The sequence below is a fragment of the Impatiens glandulifera genome, chromosome 7 (genome assembly GCF_907164915.1).
Source record: "Impatiens glandulifera chromosome 7, dImpGla2.1, whole genome shotgun sequence".
Taxonomy (NCBI): domain Eukaryota; kingdom Viridiplantae; phylum Streptophyta; class Magnoliopsida; order Ericales; family Balsaminaceae; genus Impatiens; species Impatiens glandulifera.
In genome coordinates this window covers 44,187,811-44,201,340 of record NC_061868.1, presented here as the reverse complement: position 1 = coordinate 44,201,340, position 13,530 = coordinate 44,187,811, and the positions used below count along the sequence as shown (strand labels likewise).

The following is a 13,530-nucleotide window of genomic DNA, read 5'->3' as shown; positions in this document are numbered from 1 at the left end:
CCAAAATTATCGCCCTAGGTTCAACATAATCAATATCCATAGTTGAAATAATATTATTTTATAAAATTAAAAATTATTATTAAACAAATAATATTTTAAAATTGTAATAGTCTAACTAATTTGACAAATTTATTTATTTTAAAATTTTAATAATTAGTTTATGATTTTAGTTAACTTGTTATGTATATTGTCATTTTTTAACTAATGATGTGAAGTTGTTATTTAATTTCAAGTGACCGAAGTTCCCATCAAATACTAGAACTAGTCGAAATTGATATCTCATATTTTGTTTTATTGTTTGGCTATGGCAAGTCTCTATAATAAATTATAATGTTAATACCCCTTTTAAATGTGATACATACAAATTAAATTAAATTAAATTAGTTGATACTATGAGAAGAAAACCGGATCAAAGGATAATAGGTCAAATTGAAATTTGTTGAGGACCAAAATAGCCCAAAAAGAAAAGGGTAAATTCGAACCCGGGAAAATGTGATCTCAACCCTGAATTTTCAATTATCAAATAAACCGCCGCAAGAAAATTCTGCGCTCCTTTTTCAATTTCACAGCCATGGTGACATAATCATTCCCTTTTTTCCTTCTCTAAAACCCACAATTCTTCACTCCTTCATTACCGCTATTCTTCATCCTTCTTTAGAACCCATTTACCAATTGTCGCCATGGAAAACCCTGTTAGAGTTACTCGTCTCGCCAAGAAGAGAGGCGCCGAATTAATCAGTGGAAACAATGAACAACATCAACCCAACATCAAGAACAGAGTTATTCTTGGCGAAATCTCGAATCTATCCAAGGTACCCAATCCTAAGAAGAAACCTAATCTCAAGTCCAAGAAAGCAGTAATTACAACAATTCTTGACGAGTCTGTAGGGGAAATCGATTCAAAACCCGACGATCCCCGGATATGTAATGCTTATGTAATCGATATCTATAAGTATCTTCACAACATGGAGGTGAGTTCAATGTTTTAACTTCAATTGTACCCATTTCAGATTGTTAGTGTTTAAAGATGAGGATAAGACATGTTTATAATTTGGTTGTTTCGATTATTATTCAGATTGAGGAAAAGAGAAGGCCGTTACCAGACTATATAGAGAAAATTCAGAACGATATAAATTCTAACATGAGGAGTCTATTGGTTGATTGGTTGGTTGAAGTTGCTGATGAATACAATCTTTTACCAGACACTCTTTATCTCACAATCTCTTACATTGATAGATTCTTGTCAGCTAATATTATCAATAGAAACAAGCTTCAGTTACTAGGTGTTTCTTCAATGTTAATCGCTACAAAGTTTGAAGAGATAGATCCTCCAAGAATCAATGAATTCTGCAATATTACTGATAATACTTATTATAAAGAAGAGATAGTGCAGATGGAAACTGATATACTTAAATGCCTTAACTATGAAATCAGCAATCCAACAATCAAGACATTCTTGCGGTATAACGAATCAATTCATTATCCCCACTCTCCCTGAAAATTGAGCTAATATCTTTATTGGGTTTTTGCAGAAAGTTCATCAGTATAGCTCAAGAGGACTACTACAAAGTAAGCAATCTTTTTTGTTTTTTTTATGCAATTGAATTGGGTTTTTCAGTTACTGATGGTTAGTGATTTACTAAATTGCAGAAACCAAATTTGGATCTTGAGTTCTTGGGATGTTTCTTAGCAGAGTTAACCTTGTTAGATTACGATTGTGTAAAGTTTTTACCATCCAAGATTGCTTCATCAGTTGTATTCCTTTCACTCTTCACATTACGCCCAGACCAGCATCCTTGGGTAAGTAAGACCATATCATCAAAAAGAAATTGCAGATGAATTAGTAAACTAACCCAAAATTATTGACAGAACTCGGCTCTTGAAAAGTATACTGGCTACAAAGCAGCGGATTTAAAGGAATGCAGTTTGATCATACAAGATCTTCAAATTGGTAAAAGAGGGGGAGGCTCATTGGTAGCAATCAGAGATAAATACAAACAGCATAAGTTCAAACATGTATCAACTTTAACCTGTTCCTGCGAAGTACCTAGCTATTACTTTGAAGAAATTCAGCACTGACATTACTTGGAAGGTCTCATCTTGACCATTAGATAATCTGAAGAACCTAGATTTTTTTGGTTTTTTGTTTTTATGATGTTTTAGTATGTATGTATATTAGTTTTTTTGTTTTGTTTTTGGGGGACCCTCAATGAAGGAGAATGAAAAGTAAATTGACCAATTCAATAACATACAAAAAGTAGAGTATAAATTTATTATATTTATGGGAAAAATAGGCACAAAAGCCCAAATCTTTACTCCCTTCAGTCCTCTGTCTAGATAGATAGAAAGAGATAGAGAGACCCTTGTTTTCGGGACTGAAAAGTGAAAAAATATGTAAAAAGAAAAGTTTTTGTTTGTAAACGACAACAAAAGAATCAATAAAGTAGTCGGAGAAAGTATCATCATGCGCCATGTCTCTCTTCTTCCTCATCCTCATCTAATATATGTCTTCTCTTTCTCTTTCTTAAAGAGTTGTCTTTTTTCTGTCTCTCTCAAGAGAAAGCTCTGAAAATGAGGTGGTGGGAAACGGCGACGGCCATTCTCCTCTTTACCCTTTTGGTTTCCGGCGAGATAGAAGATAAAAACAGGGAAGCTGTTTCTGAGAATGAACAGTCATTGACAGTGACGGCGGCGGAAGAACAGAGTTTGAAGAGGCATTCGATTGGAGTGGTTTTCTCGAGTAAGAGAAAGGTTCCTAATGCTGCAGACCCACTTCATAATCGGTGAAGAAGACAAAATGAGTCTTTTTTTTCGAGCATAATCAGGGAAATGCAGAGTGGTCCATTGTTGTTATATTATTCAATCTTGGTATTTGCACTCACGCCTGCAAAGGGCTCTGCTTTCTTCTTCTTCTTCAAAATGGTGAAAATTTCATTTGAATCTGTAAAAGTTCTTGAATTCTCGTAAATTTTGATTACTTCAAGATTTTCATCGTTGTTTTCTCATGAGCAATCTTATGTTTCTTGTAAACTAGGTATCTGGTAACGGGTAAATCAATGTACATTGAATTTTGGTTCATCATGATTATTATTTTGATAAATTTGAATATTAGTAGAAGTTTTAGAGAGTGAATTTCAATACTGTATGCAAATTGGAGGGTGGAAATAGTTTTTTTTCAGTCCCAACAAAGGAGGAAAAGAGAATAATAAATGGATTCCAAAATGTATACTGTTGGCTGCTTTGAAGTTTCAACAATGTAAGTACGAACGAATTGCAGCCATTGGATGATGAATTGATGAATAGTTATTATTTTAGTTTTATGGGGTTATTTCAATAATTTAATCCGAACAAAAATTGATGAATAGTTTTTTTATAAATTTTTAGGATAATTGAATAGTAGTTACTTTTTTTGTATATGAATAGATGAATAATTATTTTATAACTTTATGGGTTGTTTAAATATTTTTGTATAGTAATATTTCAATGGAAGAATAGTTAGTTTATAGTTTTATGGGCTTATATTTTTTATAGGGTTATTTAAATTAAAAAATTGTTTGGATTGAGTTTTTTAAAATAATTTGAAGAAAGAAACTAATGATTTTTTTTATATGATTTTGAAAAAGTGTAAATTTGTTGATAAAAAGTATTAATATATAATAATAATAAAATAAAAATTAATAATTTAAAATAAAATATATATTTTAACTTGAGAAAAGTCTAAGGATGTATTATAATTTTTTTATATTTTTTTTTAGCAAATAATATATAATAAAATTAATATTTTAATTAATAAATGAATTGATTTAATGGATGAAAGAAATTTAAATAATATTATATTCATTTGAGTTATTTGAATAATTCAATCTGATTAAGCCTTACTAAAATCAAATTTGGGTATTGTTGGGATTTAGATGGTTTAAATAGTTTAATTATTTTAAAATAATAATATGCGATGATTTTGAGAAAATATAGATTTTATTTTTTATAAAATATAATTAAAATATATTAATATATAATGATAAAAAAATATATTTTAATATTTTAATTAATTGATGAGAAAGGTGGAAAAGTGAAATATTATTTGATTAAATTGAGGTATTCAATTCCAACTTATTCTTAATTTAACTGGTGAGTTTTTTTAAAATTATTATTTAAAATCCAACCATACTATTATAAATACAATTTTTTTATATATTGTTTGCTAAATAAAAAAAAAAAATATATATTGTACATGCCTAGGCTTTTCCAGAGTTGGAATATAAATCTTCTTTTTTGTTTTTACCAAAAATGAATACAAATCTTTTTCTTGTTGATAGAGAGTGTCAAAAAGAAGCAACAAAATCACACGTACATTACAAATGAAAAATTAAAAATTAAATGAAAAATAAAAAGAAGTGTTTTTCTCCAGTGTTTGACAGCCCATGTGATCTTAATGTGCACCATCGATCATTTCAGATCAAATTCGTGGGCCATACGATTTCCTTCTCGCATGTTCCAATTCCAAATAATCTCGACCGCGCCGCCGTTGAAGCCAATTACTCCCTCTTCTTCTTCTGTATAATGGCTGACGTTGCCGATGAATCCAAATCGCAGCCGGAAAAGCTGCCGACTTCCTTCAGCATTTGGCCGCCGACTCAGCGCACTCGCGATGCCGTCATCAACCGTCTCATTGACACTCTCACCGCTCCTTCTATCCTCTCCAATCGTTACGGAACTCTCCCTCAAAACGAGGCCGAAGAGACCGCTCGTCGCATAGAAGATCATGCTTTTAACACTCTTTCTGCCTCCGCCTCTCAAGATGACGACGGCATCGAGATTCTCCAGGCCTACTCCAAAGAAATCAGCAAGGGAATGCTTGACGCTGTCAAGGCCAGATCTACACCACCCAGTCAACCCGAGTCGGCGCCGGTGGATCTATCTGCTCCTGTCAGTGAGGATACTTCTTCTATCAAGAGTGATTAGTAATTTCTGTTGGGTTTTGTTTGTGTCTTAAATTATAGACTAGGGTTTCGGTTATTTGTACTGCTATCCCCTTATATTAGTAATCTTATTTATTCTGGATTTCCAACTATGACAGAATATTTATACTATTTGGGTATCTGAACTGACTCTGGATATCTTTCATTTTGATAATCTTGTTTACTTGCAATACTGTGCATTTATTCATCAATGTTTAATGTAAGTTCTAACAGATTGCAATGATCTTTAAGACTCCTTGTGACTGGCAGGACACATAAAGTACAGATGTTTAGACCTTAGATTACCAGGTAATATTTCTTATGTTTGTGTTCTTCAGTTTAGCCTTTGGATTGGAATTGTTACATATGAAGTGATTGTGTTGGGGGGTTTGAAATTGAATTGGATAATCCTCCTTTTCTGGGTATTAACCATAATAGAAATGATGATCATCTTGCTTTTATTACTTCCATAGAAGTTGATTAGATTCATATGGATTAGTGATTTTTGCTTTTGCTTCATCTTCTTTTAACAGTATGTTTGAGTTGGCATTGATTAGATTACCAATTGAGTATTGTAGAGGTTGTTGCTGTTGTTAATTGTTGAAATATCAACCTACTAGTTCCTATTCTAAAGTACATGTTTTGCCTTTCCAAGATTCACTGGAAGTGGCTGAGAGTTGTTTGTTTGCTTGCCTAAACAAAATGTCATTTATAGAAGTTTTTTAGCATCTATTTAGGCTTCTAATATTCTATTTAGAAAATGAAGAAAATCAGCTTCCCTATTCTACATGGTATTCTCTATTTGATTGTCTTTTGTCGCCAAGACCTGATTCCTCGTGCCGGTGCTTCATAGATCTGTGACCACTGACCAGAGATTGACAAGAACTTAAAAGGCTTTCCTTTGGATTCATCAGTTTGCCCATTAGGAAGGAAAGGGATTTGGTGAATCAATTAGGTTCTTGGTGGTGGGTGTATGAATGGCCAGGACCTCTATTGCTTGGTCCAGAAGATAATCGAATAGGTAAGTTCCTCATGAGTATTGAATTGCAGCTTGAGGAAGATAGAAAGCAATTAGAAACTGTGACTGCAGCTGGCTTCACCAACATTTCTACATGTTCTATAACCGTGAACAATTCAGAGTTTTCAGCATGGAGGAGACGACAATGGCCTATGCCCATTTGCGAGGTCATAGTTGTCATGATGCCCATAGCAAGAAGAAGACTCATCTTCAAGGCCATGATCATGTATCAGCAGCACTGTATGTGTATGTATGTATTTGAGAGAGATTATTCAACAGTATGAATGTCCATGGTTGCAGGCTGGCTGGGCATTATATAATGGATGGAATTGGGCAAAATCTTTTATTTTCTCATGGGCATAACAAGATCTTAGTTTGCCAACTTTTGGTGACTTTTCCGATTTGTGAGTATGAAGATCACACAGAATGCAATCAAAATCTAAATATACTTAGGGTGTGTTTGATAGACCTGGAATTGGCATTGGAATTGGAATTGGAGGGTCCAATTCCAATTCTTATGTTTGTTAGACACTTTAAAATTAAGAATTGGAATTGGAATTAGAATTCCAATGGAATTCAATATAGTGTAATTTGATAGTTCTCAATTCCTATCTTTTTAGGTCGGAATTGTAATTCCAAATTAACACGTTTTTCATGTTTTTGACATGTTTAACACGTTTTTCACACATTAAACACGTTTTACACGTTTTTAACACGTTTTTTACACGTTTAACATATTTTCATATTTTGGCACGTTTAACACGTTTTTGGCACGTTTAACACGTTTTTGACACATTTAACACGTTTTTCACGTTCTTGACACGTCTAACACGTTTTTGACACGTTTAACATGATTTTCACGTTTTTAACACGTTTAACACGTTTTTGGCACGTTTAACACGTTTTTGGCACGTTTAACACGTTTTGCCACATTTAACACGCTTTTCACGTTCTTGACATGTTTAACACGTTTTTGACACATTTAACACGTTTTTCACGTCTTTGACACGTTTAACACGTTTTTGACACGTTTAACATGATTTTCACGTTTTTAACATGTTTAACACGTTTTTGACACGTTTGACACGTTTTTTATGTTTTGGCACATTTTGCACGTTTTGGCACGTTTAACAAGTTTTTCACATATTTAACACGTTTTTGACGCGTGTAACGCGTTTTCACGTTTTTGACACATGTAACACGTTTTTTTACGTTTTTGACATGTTTAACGCATTTTCACGTTTTTGACACATTTAACACGTTTTTTTTACGTTTTTGACACGTTTACCACAATTTTGACACGTTTTGGCACGTTTAACAAGTTTTTCACATGGTTAACACGTTTTCACGTTTTTGACACATTTAACATATTTTTTTACGTTTTTGACACGTTTAACATGTTTTCACGTTTTTAACACATTTAACACTTTTTTTACGTTTTTGACACGTTTATCACATTTTTGACACGTTTAATACGTTTTGGCATGTTTAACACATTTTTCACATGTTTGGTACGTTTAACACGTTTTTGACACGTTTTCATGTTTTTAACACGTTTAAAACGTTTTTAACACGTTGACACGTTTCACATGTTTTTTATGTTTTTGACACGTTTGACACATTTTTAACACATTTAACACGTTTAACACGTTTTAACACGTTTAACACGTGAAAATGTGAAAACGTGAAAAACGTGTTAAAACGTGTGAAAAGCGTGAAAACGTGAAAAACGTGTGAAAACGTGTGAAAACGTGTTAAAACGTGTAGAAAACGTGGAAAACGTGTTCAAACGTGTGAAAAACGTGAAAAACGTGTAAAACGTGGTAAAACGTGTGAATAACGTGAAAACATGAAAAACGTGAAAAACGTGTGAAAAACGTGAAAAACGTGTTGTAATGTGTGAAAAACGTGAAAACGTATTAAAACATGTGATAAACGTGAAAACGTGTAAAAACGTGTAAAAAACGTGTGAAAACGTGAAAACGTGTGAAAACGTGAAAAACATGTGGAAAATGTTTAAAAACGTGAAAAACGTGAAAAACGTGAAAAACATGAAAACGTGTTAAAACGTGTGAAAACGTGAAAAACGTGTGAAAACATGTGAATATGTGTGAAAAACGTGTGAAAAATGTGAAAAACGTGTGAAAAACGTGAAAAATGTGTGAAAACGTGTTAAAACGTGAAAACGTTTGAAAACGTGAAAAACGTGTTAAAACGTGTAAAAAACGTGAAAAACGTGTAAAACATGAAAAACGTGTTAAAAACGTGAAAACGTGAAAAACGTGTGAATAATGTGTGAAAACGTGAAAAACGTGTGAAAATGTGAAAAACGTGTTGTAATGTGTGAAAAACGTGAAAACGTAATAAAACGTGTAAAAAACGTGAAAACATATGAAAACGTGTAAAAAAAAGGTGTGAAAACGTGAAAAACGTGTGAAAAACGTAAAAAACATGTGAAAACGTGAAAAACGTGAAAAACGTGTTAAAACGTGTGAAAAACGTGAAAAATGTGTGAAAAATATGAAAAACGTGTTAAAACGTGTGAAAAACGTGAAAAAGGTGTGAAAATGTGAAAAAATGTCAAAAACGTATTAAACGTGCCAAAACGTCAAAACATATTTTAAAAGTTAACATTTTGAACCGATATTTTATTTTACAAACATTGAAATTAGAATTGAATTACAATTCTATCATTTTCCCAAACATAGGAATTGGAATTGAATTACAATTCTATCATTTTTTCAAACATAGGAATTGAATTGTAATTCAATGCCAATTCTCATGGAATTGGAATTAGAATTCCAATGCCAATTCCAATTCCAATTCCTCATCATCAAACACACCCTTAGGTTCATTTGGTAACTTCTCTATTTCAATATATTTTGTGGCTGTCTGGCTGGTTGGTTTGTTTGGTAGAAAAAGAAGGTATCTCTGAAAATAAACAGTCAAAAAGATCCTTCCTCTTCCTCGTCGTCCATGTCCTTTTAGCACAATCTTTATCTTAGTTTTGGTCACATGATACAAATATAGTCAAGGATTTTCACTTTTCTAAGGCTATATTTATTTATAACAAGATATTTATTAAATATCTCCATCCACTCCATAAATCACACTAACTAAATATCTTACATGCCCCTTGTGCTTCATCTCAAAAATATCAATCAATTTTAATATGATTTTTTTTGGTTAGAAAAATCTCTTTTTTTTAAGGATATATTTTTTGTTTTATCTAGGGGTTGGGTGAATATACCCCCATTAAATTTATTTCATCCGTAATTCAATTCAAACAATTTTATTATTTAAATTAACAATAAATTTATATATATATTTTAAAGTGTTATCTTAATCTTATTCAATAATAAATTTTTTATTATAATTAATTAATTCATTTATTTTATTTGTAATTAAACAGAAAAGTAAATATTATATGTATATATAAGTTTATATTTATTTTTATATCTACCAAAAAGAGCTAACTTATTAATTTAATTAAAGTTTTTTTTATAATTCATACCAAATAGATTTCGAAGGTTTAATTAAATATTATAAAAACAGAAAAAATCTATAAAAAATAAATTTGTATGGAATTGACATCATTCTTCATATACAACATATTCTAGCTTATATCATCAAGAAAAACACTCTTCATTAATTAATCAGCTTACTGAATCAAAAACAATAGTAAAAGTATTATAATTTATTATAACTGGAGATGATATTCAAAATAATAAACATAACTTAGATTCCATCTTTACTAACACAAACAATATCATTTGAAAAAATTTAATAATAATTGAAAAAGTTTCTTAGTATGAAGTTGATATTTAATTCTAAAAGTTTAAATTTAAAAGAAAAAACAATAAAAACGAATTCACATTAAACTACATAAATCTTAATTCAAATTAAATCTACACACTTAAGAGAATAAAAAATAATAACATCATCAAGGAGAGGTTTCACTTTATCATGAATTATCTTAATATTTGATTTATCCTATCGAATGAATTAGGAAATATTAACACTCTTAACTCTTAAATTGCGACATCAGTTGCTCTAGAACAATTAACTTAAACCAAAATAAAAATGATTTAACATAAAAATTACAAACATTTAATCTATATATACCCACAACGACTTTATTCGTGTTTTGACGCTCATCACATTTCTATTAAACGAAGAATCAATAAATAATTATGATAAGTATGTAAAATGAAACCAATTAAATTATATCAACTGAAAACAAAAATAAGATAAAATATTATAAATAAAATTATATAATACGTTATCTCATTTTTCTATATTATCTATCTCTCAACCAAAGAGATGGACACCAAGCTAATCTTGAGCTCACATATTAGATTTGGAATAATTTTTGGATTAATTACTTTTATAAATATATAAAACTCTTTCTCGTTAGTATTAAATGCATATTCTCAAAGCAACCATGAACATCAAAACCACTTGAACATTTTGGGCTGAAACTAGCATATATGCCGCAACCGCACGAGTAATAATATAAAAAAACTGAAAAAAAATATTACAGTAAAATATAATATCATTTTTAATTTTATTTTTAACCGTTTTAAGTTTATAGGCGGGTCAACCCACAATCCGACTCAAATATTCATTTACTCTCACATTGCAAAATGATCTCTAAAATAATTGATACACTTTGATTTCTCAACTCAATTAGTTTAACCTCTAGAGTCTATTTCTTTTCCATATTACGAGTGAAAGAAATTTTGTAAAGACTATCATTAAAATAGCTCAGACGAGACTTACTATATCCATATGAATTATGTTCTCTATCTCTATAAATATGACGGAATTCTTCCATTATTGCTCACTAATAATAGTGAAATCTATAACGCAGAGTCAAAAGAGTATCATGGCCGGTTAAAAACTATTGATGAACCATCGCGTTCATCAAATTTGGTGTTGAATTTATAATATAAATTGTTATTAGCATAGTTGGTTAAAGGATTTTACTTGTTTTGTTAGGTTGCAAGTTCGAATCATACCTAGTATTTTTAATTTTATTTTTAACCGTTTTAAGTTTATGGGCGGGTCAACTCACAATCCGACCCAAATATCCATTTACACTCACATATATGATATATATCCAAATTAACCACAATTTTCGAACCGACAATACAATCATTTTAAAAATTAAGCATAAATATATATATATATATATATAGATGATAAGAAATCTATAATAATTAATTTTCTATTATTCCAAAACATGAAATCCATCTACATCTTTTTTTAGTATCTTCTTTTAAAATTTTTTGTCTAATTCTGAATTTGTTTATTCCATCACAGTTTTCATTTTGTGCATTTTGTAACCCATCTTTTATTAGTATTAATTTATATAATAATTCACCTAGTTTTCCTCTTCCACTTGTCTCATTGAATGAATTCAATGCATATTTGTTTGTGTTGTGTTTGAGTTATATAATTCGTGAATGACTTGTATGCTCATTTTTACTCTTCACCATTCATTTCTTCCCAAGCAAAATTTACATAATCCATAATTTTATTGGTGATCAATCATCTTTTTTATATTATCACGTATATGATAATTATCAATCATTTTACAATTTTGTAATACGGCAATGAACCATAGAAATATCATTAAGAAAACTACAAATGCTTATCATATATATATATATAGTAGATACGATCTTTGCATACTTTATAATAAAATTTTAAAACTCTATAAATGAATATATTAACATCTTTTATATTAAAGTAGAAGACATTGTATTCCAATGAAAAACAAAAAATTGTTTCCCTAATCTTTGTAAGCATTTGTCTCACATCAAATATTCCTTATTTCATAAAAAAAAAATGCTACAAATTTATAATCATTAACAAAATTATATCAAAATTTTCAATCATTAAAATGGAATCTTGTTAAAAAATAAATAGAATAGAGGAGCAATTAAAAAAATAAAAAAATTCGCACCGTTTTTATCGGTTTCCTATTCGCATAATTAATTTGTAGTATTGTCGTCTTCTTTCACGACTAAAGTTGTAGGGTAGATGCCCTTACAATTCCTCGGCCCCATCTAAAGTCACTATCATTATCGTCTCTCTCTCTCTCATCAATCTTCAAATAACCGCTCATCTCTCCGTTGTTTATGAAGAGATCAATCGATTCCTCCTCCGCCGGCGATAATCTGAAGATGAAAAAGATCAAATCAGAACAGGAAACAGATCTAACGGAAGCCGATAAGTCAGAATTGGTATTGACAGACGATAACTTGCTTTACGAGATCCTGAAACACGCCGACGCCAAAACGCTAGCCGCGGTTTCCTGCGTTAGCAAGCAATGGAACAAGACATCGCAGGACGAACGTCTTTGGGAGATGATATGTACTAAACAATCTGCTAACATCGGTTGCGGTATCCACCAGCTCAGATCCGTTGTTCTAGCCCTAGGCGGTTTCCGTCGCCTTCACTCTCTTTACCTATGGCCTCTCTCCAACAAGCCTTCGAGTTCATCATCGTCGTCGTCGTCTACTCCTCCTTTTGATTCATCTTGGCCTTGTTTCCCTCCAACTCCGCCTCCTGCTGTTGTAGGTCCGAGTAGATCCACCGCCGCGGGATCGAAAACACGGTGGGGAAAGGATGAGGTACTCCTCTCTGTCTCTCTACTCTCGATTCGGTATTTCGAGAAGATCAATCAGAACACTATCGGGAAGTGAATTGATTGATCAGATTCCATTTGCTATATATATATATATGTTTGTAGTTTATCTTGATCTATCTGAATTATTGAATCTGATTGATCGTTTCATGATCATTTAGATATGTATCCTACCCTAGCTATGATTTGGTTTTGGTTTTTGGTTTATGCTATATGGAATTGGATGGATGATTGATGATTATATGTAAATTAGGTCTACTGGTAAAGAATTTCTTGGATGATCTTTTTGAATTATGATTCTGAAGCAGTACTCTGTTCATTCTTTCTTCCCATTTCTGTCATTTGTCTTTCATTGGTTGGACTGGGACCTGGATTAGGTTAGGGGTGAACAAATAGACTCAACTTGTCTTTTTATTTGTCATTTTCCATTGGCACCTTTCTTCATTTGGGTACATTTTCTAATTTTTTTCAACAATATTTTTGTAATATATTTTTATAGTTTTATCTAATTAACTCAAATAATCTAATTCTAAATCAAGGTAATATTGTTTATAATTTTGTTATACATAAACGAAACTAATAACCACTCAAAAGTGCTCCATCTAGCTTGGTAAGATTATATTAAATTATTAATATGTATTGGGTAAGATAAAAATATATATATATATATATATATATATATATATATATATATATATATTTTGTTTTTCTTAAAGTTTGAGTCACTAATTATTTTTTTTTTAATGTTCTTCTTATTATATATATATATATATTTTTTTTTTTACGTAAACATTTTTTTTAAAAAATTTATCTTTATTTTACGGGTTTATTGCTAACGGTTTCGGTTATTTGGTTTATTAGTAGTTAAACAGTTCGGTTTTCGGTTTAGTTATTTTTTA

General features: G+C 30.8%; 3 protein-coding genes across 3 annotated transcripts; all 3 read left to right on the top strand.

Moving 5' to 3' along the window:
• Positions 1-498: 498 nt before the first annotated feature.
• LOC124945929 (putative cyclin-A3-1) lies at positions 499-2,247 on the top strand. The gene is made up of 5 exons (XM_047486458.1): positions 499-971; positions 1,076-1,461; positions 1,533-1,569; positions 1,651-1,800; positions 1,870-2,247. The coding sequence occupies exons 1-5, from the start codon at positions 681-683 to the stop codon at positions 2,077-2,079; spliced, it is 1,074 nt and encodes a 357-aa protein (XP_047342414.1). The 5' UTR covers positions 499-680; the 3' UTR covers positions 2,080-2,247.
• Positions 2,248-4,484: 2,237 nt separating this feature from the next.
• LOC124945567 (MFP1 attachment factor 1-like) lies at positions 4,485-5,133 on the top strand. Its single transcript, XM_047486022.1, has one exon. The coding sequence runs from the start codon at positions 4,561-4,563 to the stop codon at positions 4,960-4,962; it is 402 nt and encodes a 133-aa protein (XP_047341978.1). The 5' UTR covers positions 4,485-4,560; the 3' UTR covers positions 4,963-5,133.
• Positions 5,134-12,084: 6,951 nt separating this feature from the next.
• On the top strand, positions 12,085-12,948 carry LOC124945129 (F-box protein GID2-like). The gene has a single exon (XM_047485510.1). It carries the CDS (start codon positions 12,123-12,125, stop codon positions 12,687-12,689), a length of 567 nt encoding a protein of 188 aa, XP_047341466.1. The 5' UTR covers positions 12,085-12,122; the 3' UTR covers positions 12,690-12,948.
• The last annotated feature ends 582 nt before the right edge of the window (positions 12,949-13,530 follow it).

Excerpts from the sequence above, each read along its gene's own strand:
- LOC124945929 (XM_047486458.1), top strand. The coding sequence starts at position 681 with ATGGAAAACCCTGTTAGAGTTACTCGTCTCGCCAAGAAGAGAGGCGCC. Across the intron at positions 972-1,075 it reads AGTATCTTCACAACATGGAG|ATTGAGGAAAAGAGAAGGCC; the intron begins GTGAGTTCAATG and ends ATTATTATTCAG. Across the intron at positions 1,801-1,869 it reads GCCCAGACCAGCATCCTTGG|AACTCGGCTCTTGAAAAGTA; the intron begins GTAAGTAAGACC and ends AATTATTGACAG.
- LOC124945567 (XM_047486022.1), top strand. The coding sequence starts at position 4,561 with ATGGCTGACGTTGCCGATGAATCCAAATCGCAGCCGGAAAAGCTGCCG.
- LOC124945129 (XM_047485510.1), top strand. The coding sequence starts at position 12,123 with ATGAAGAGATCAATCGATTCCTCCTCCGCCGGCGATAATCTGAAGATG.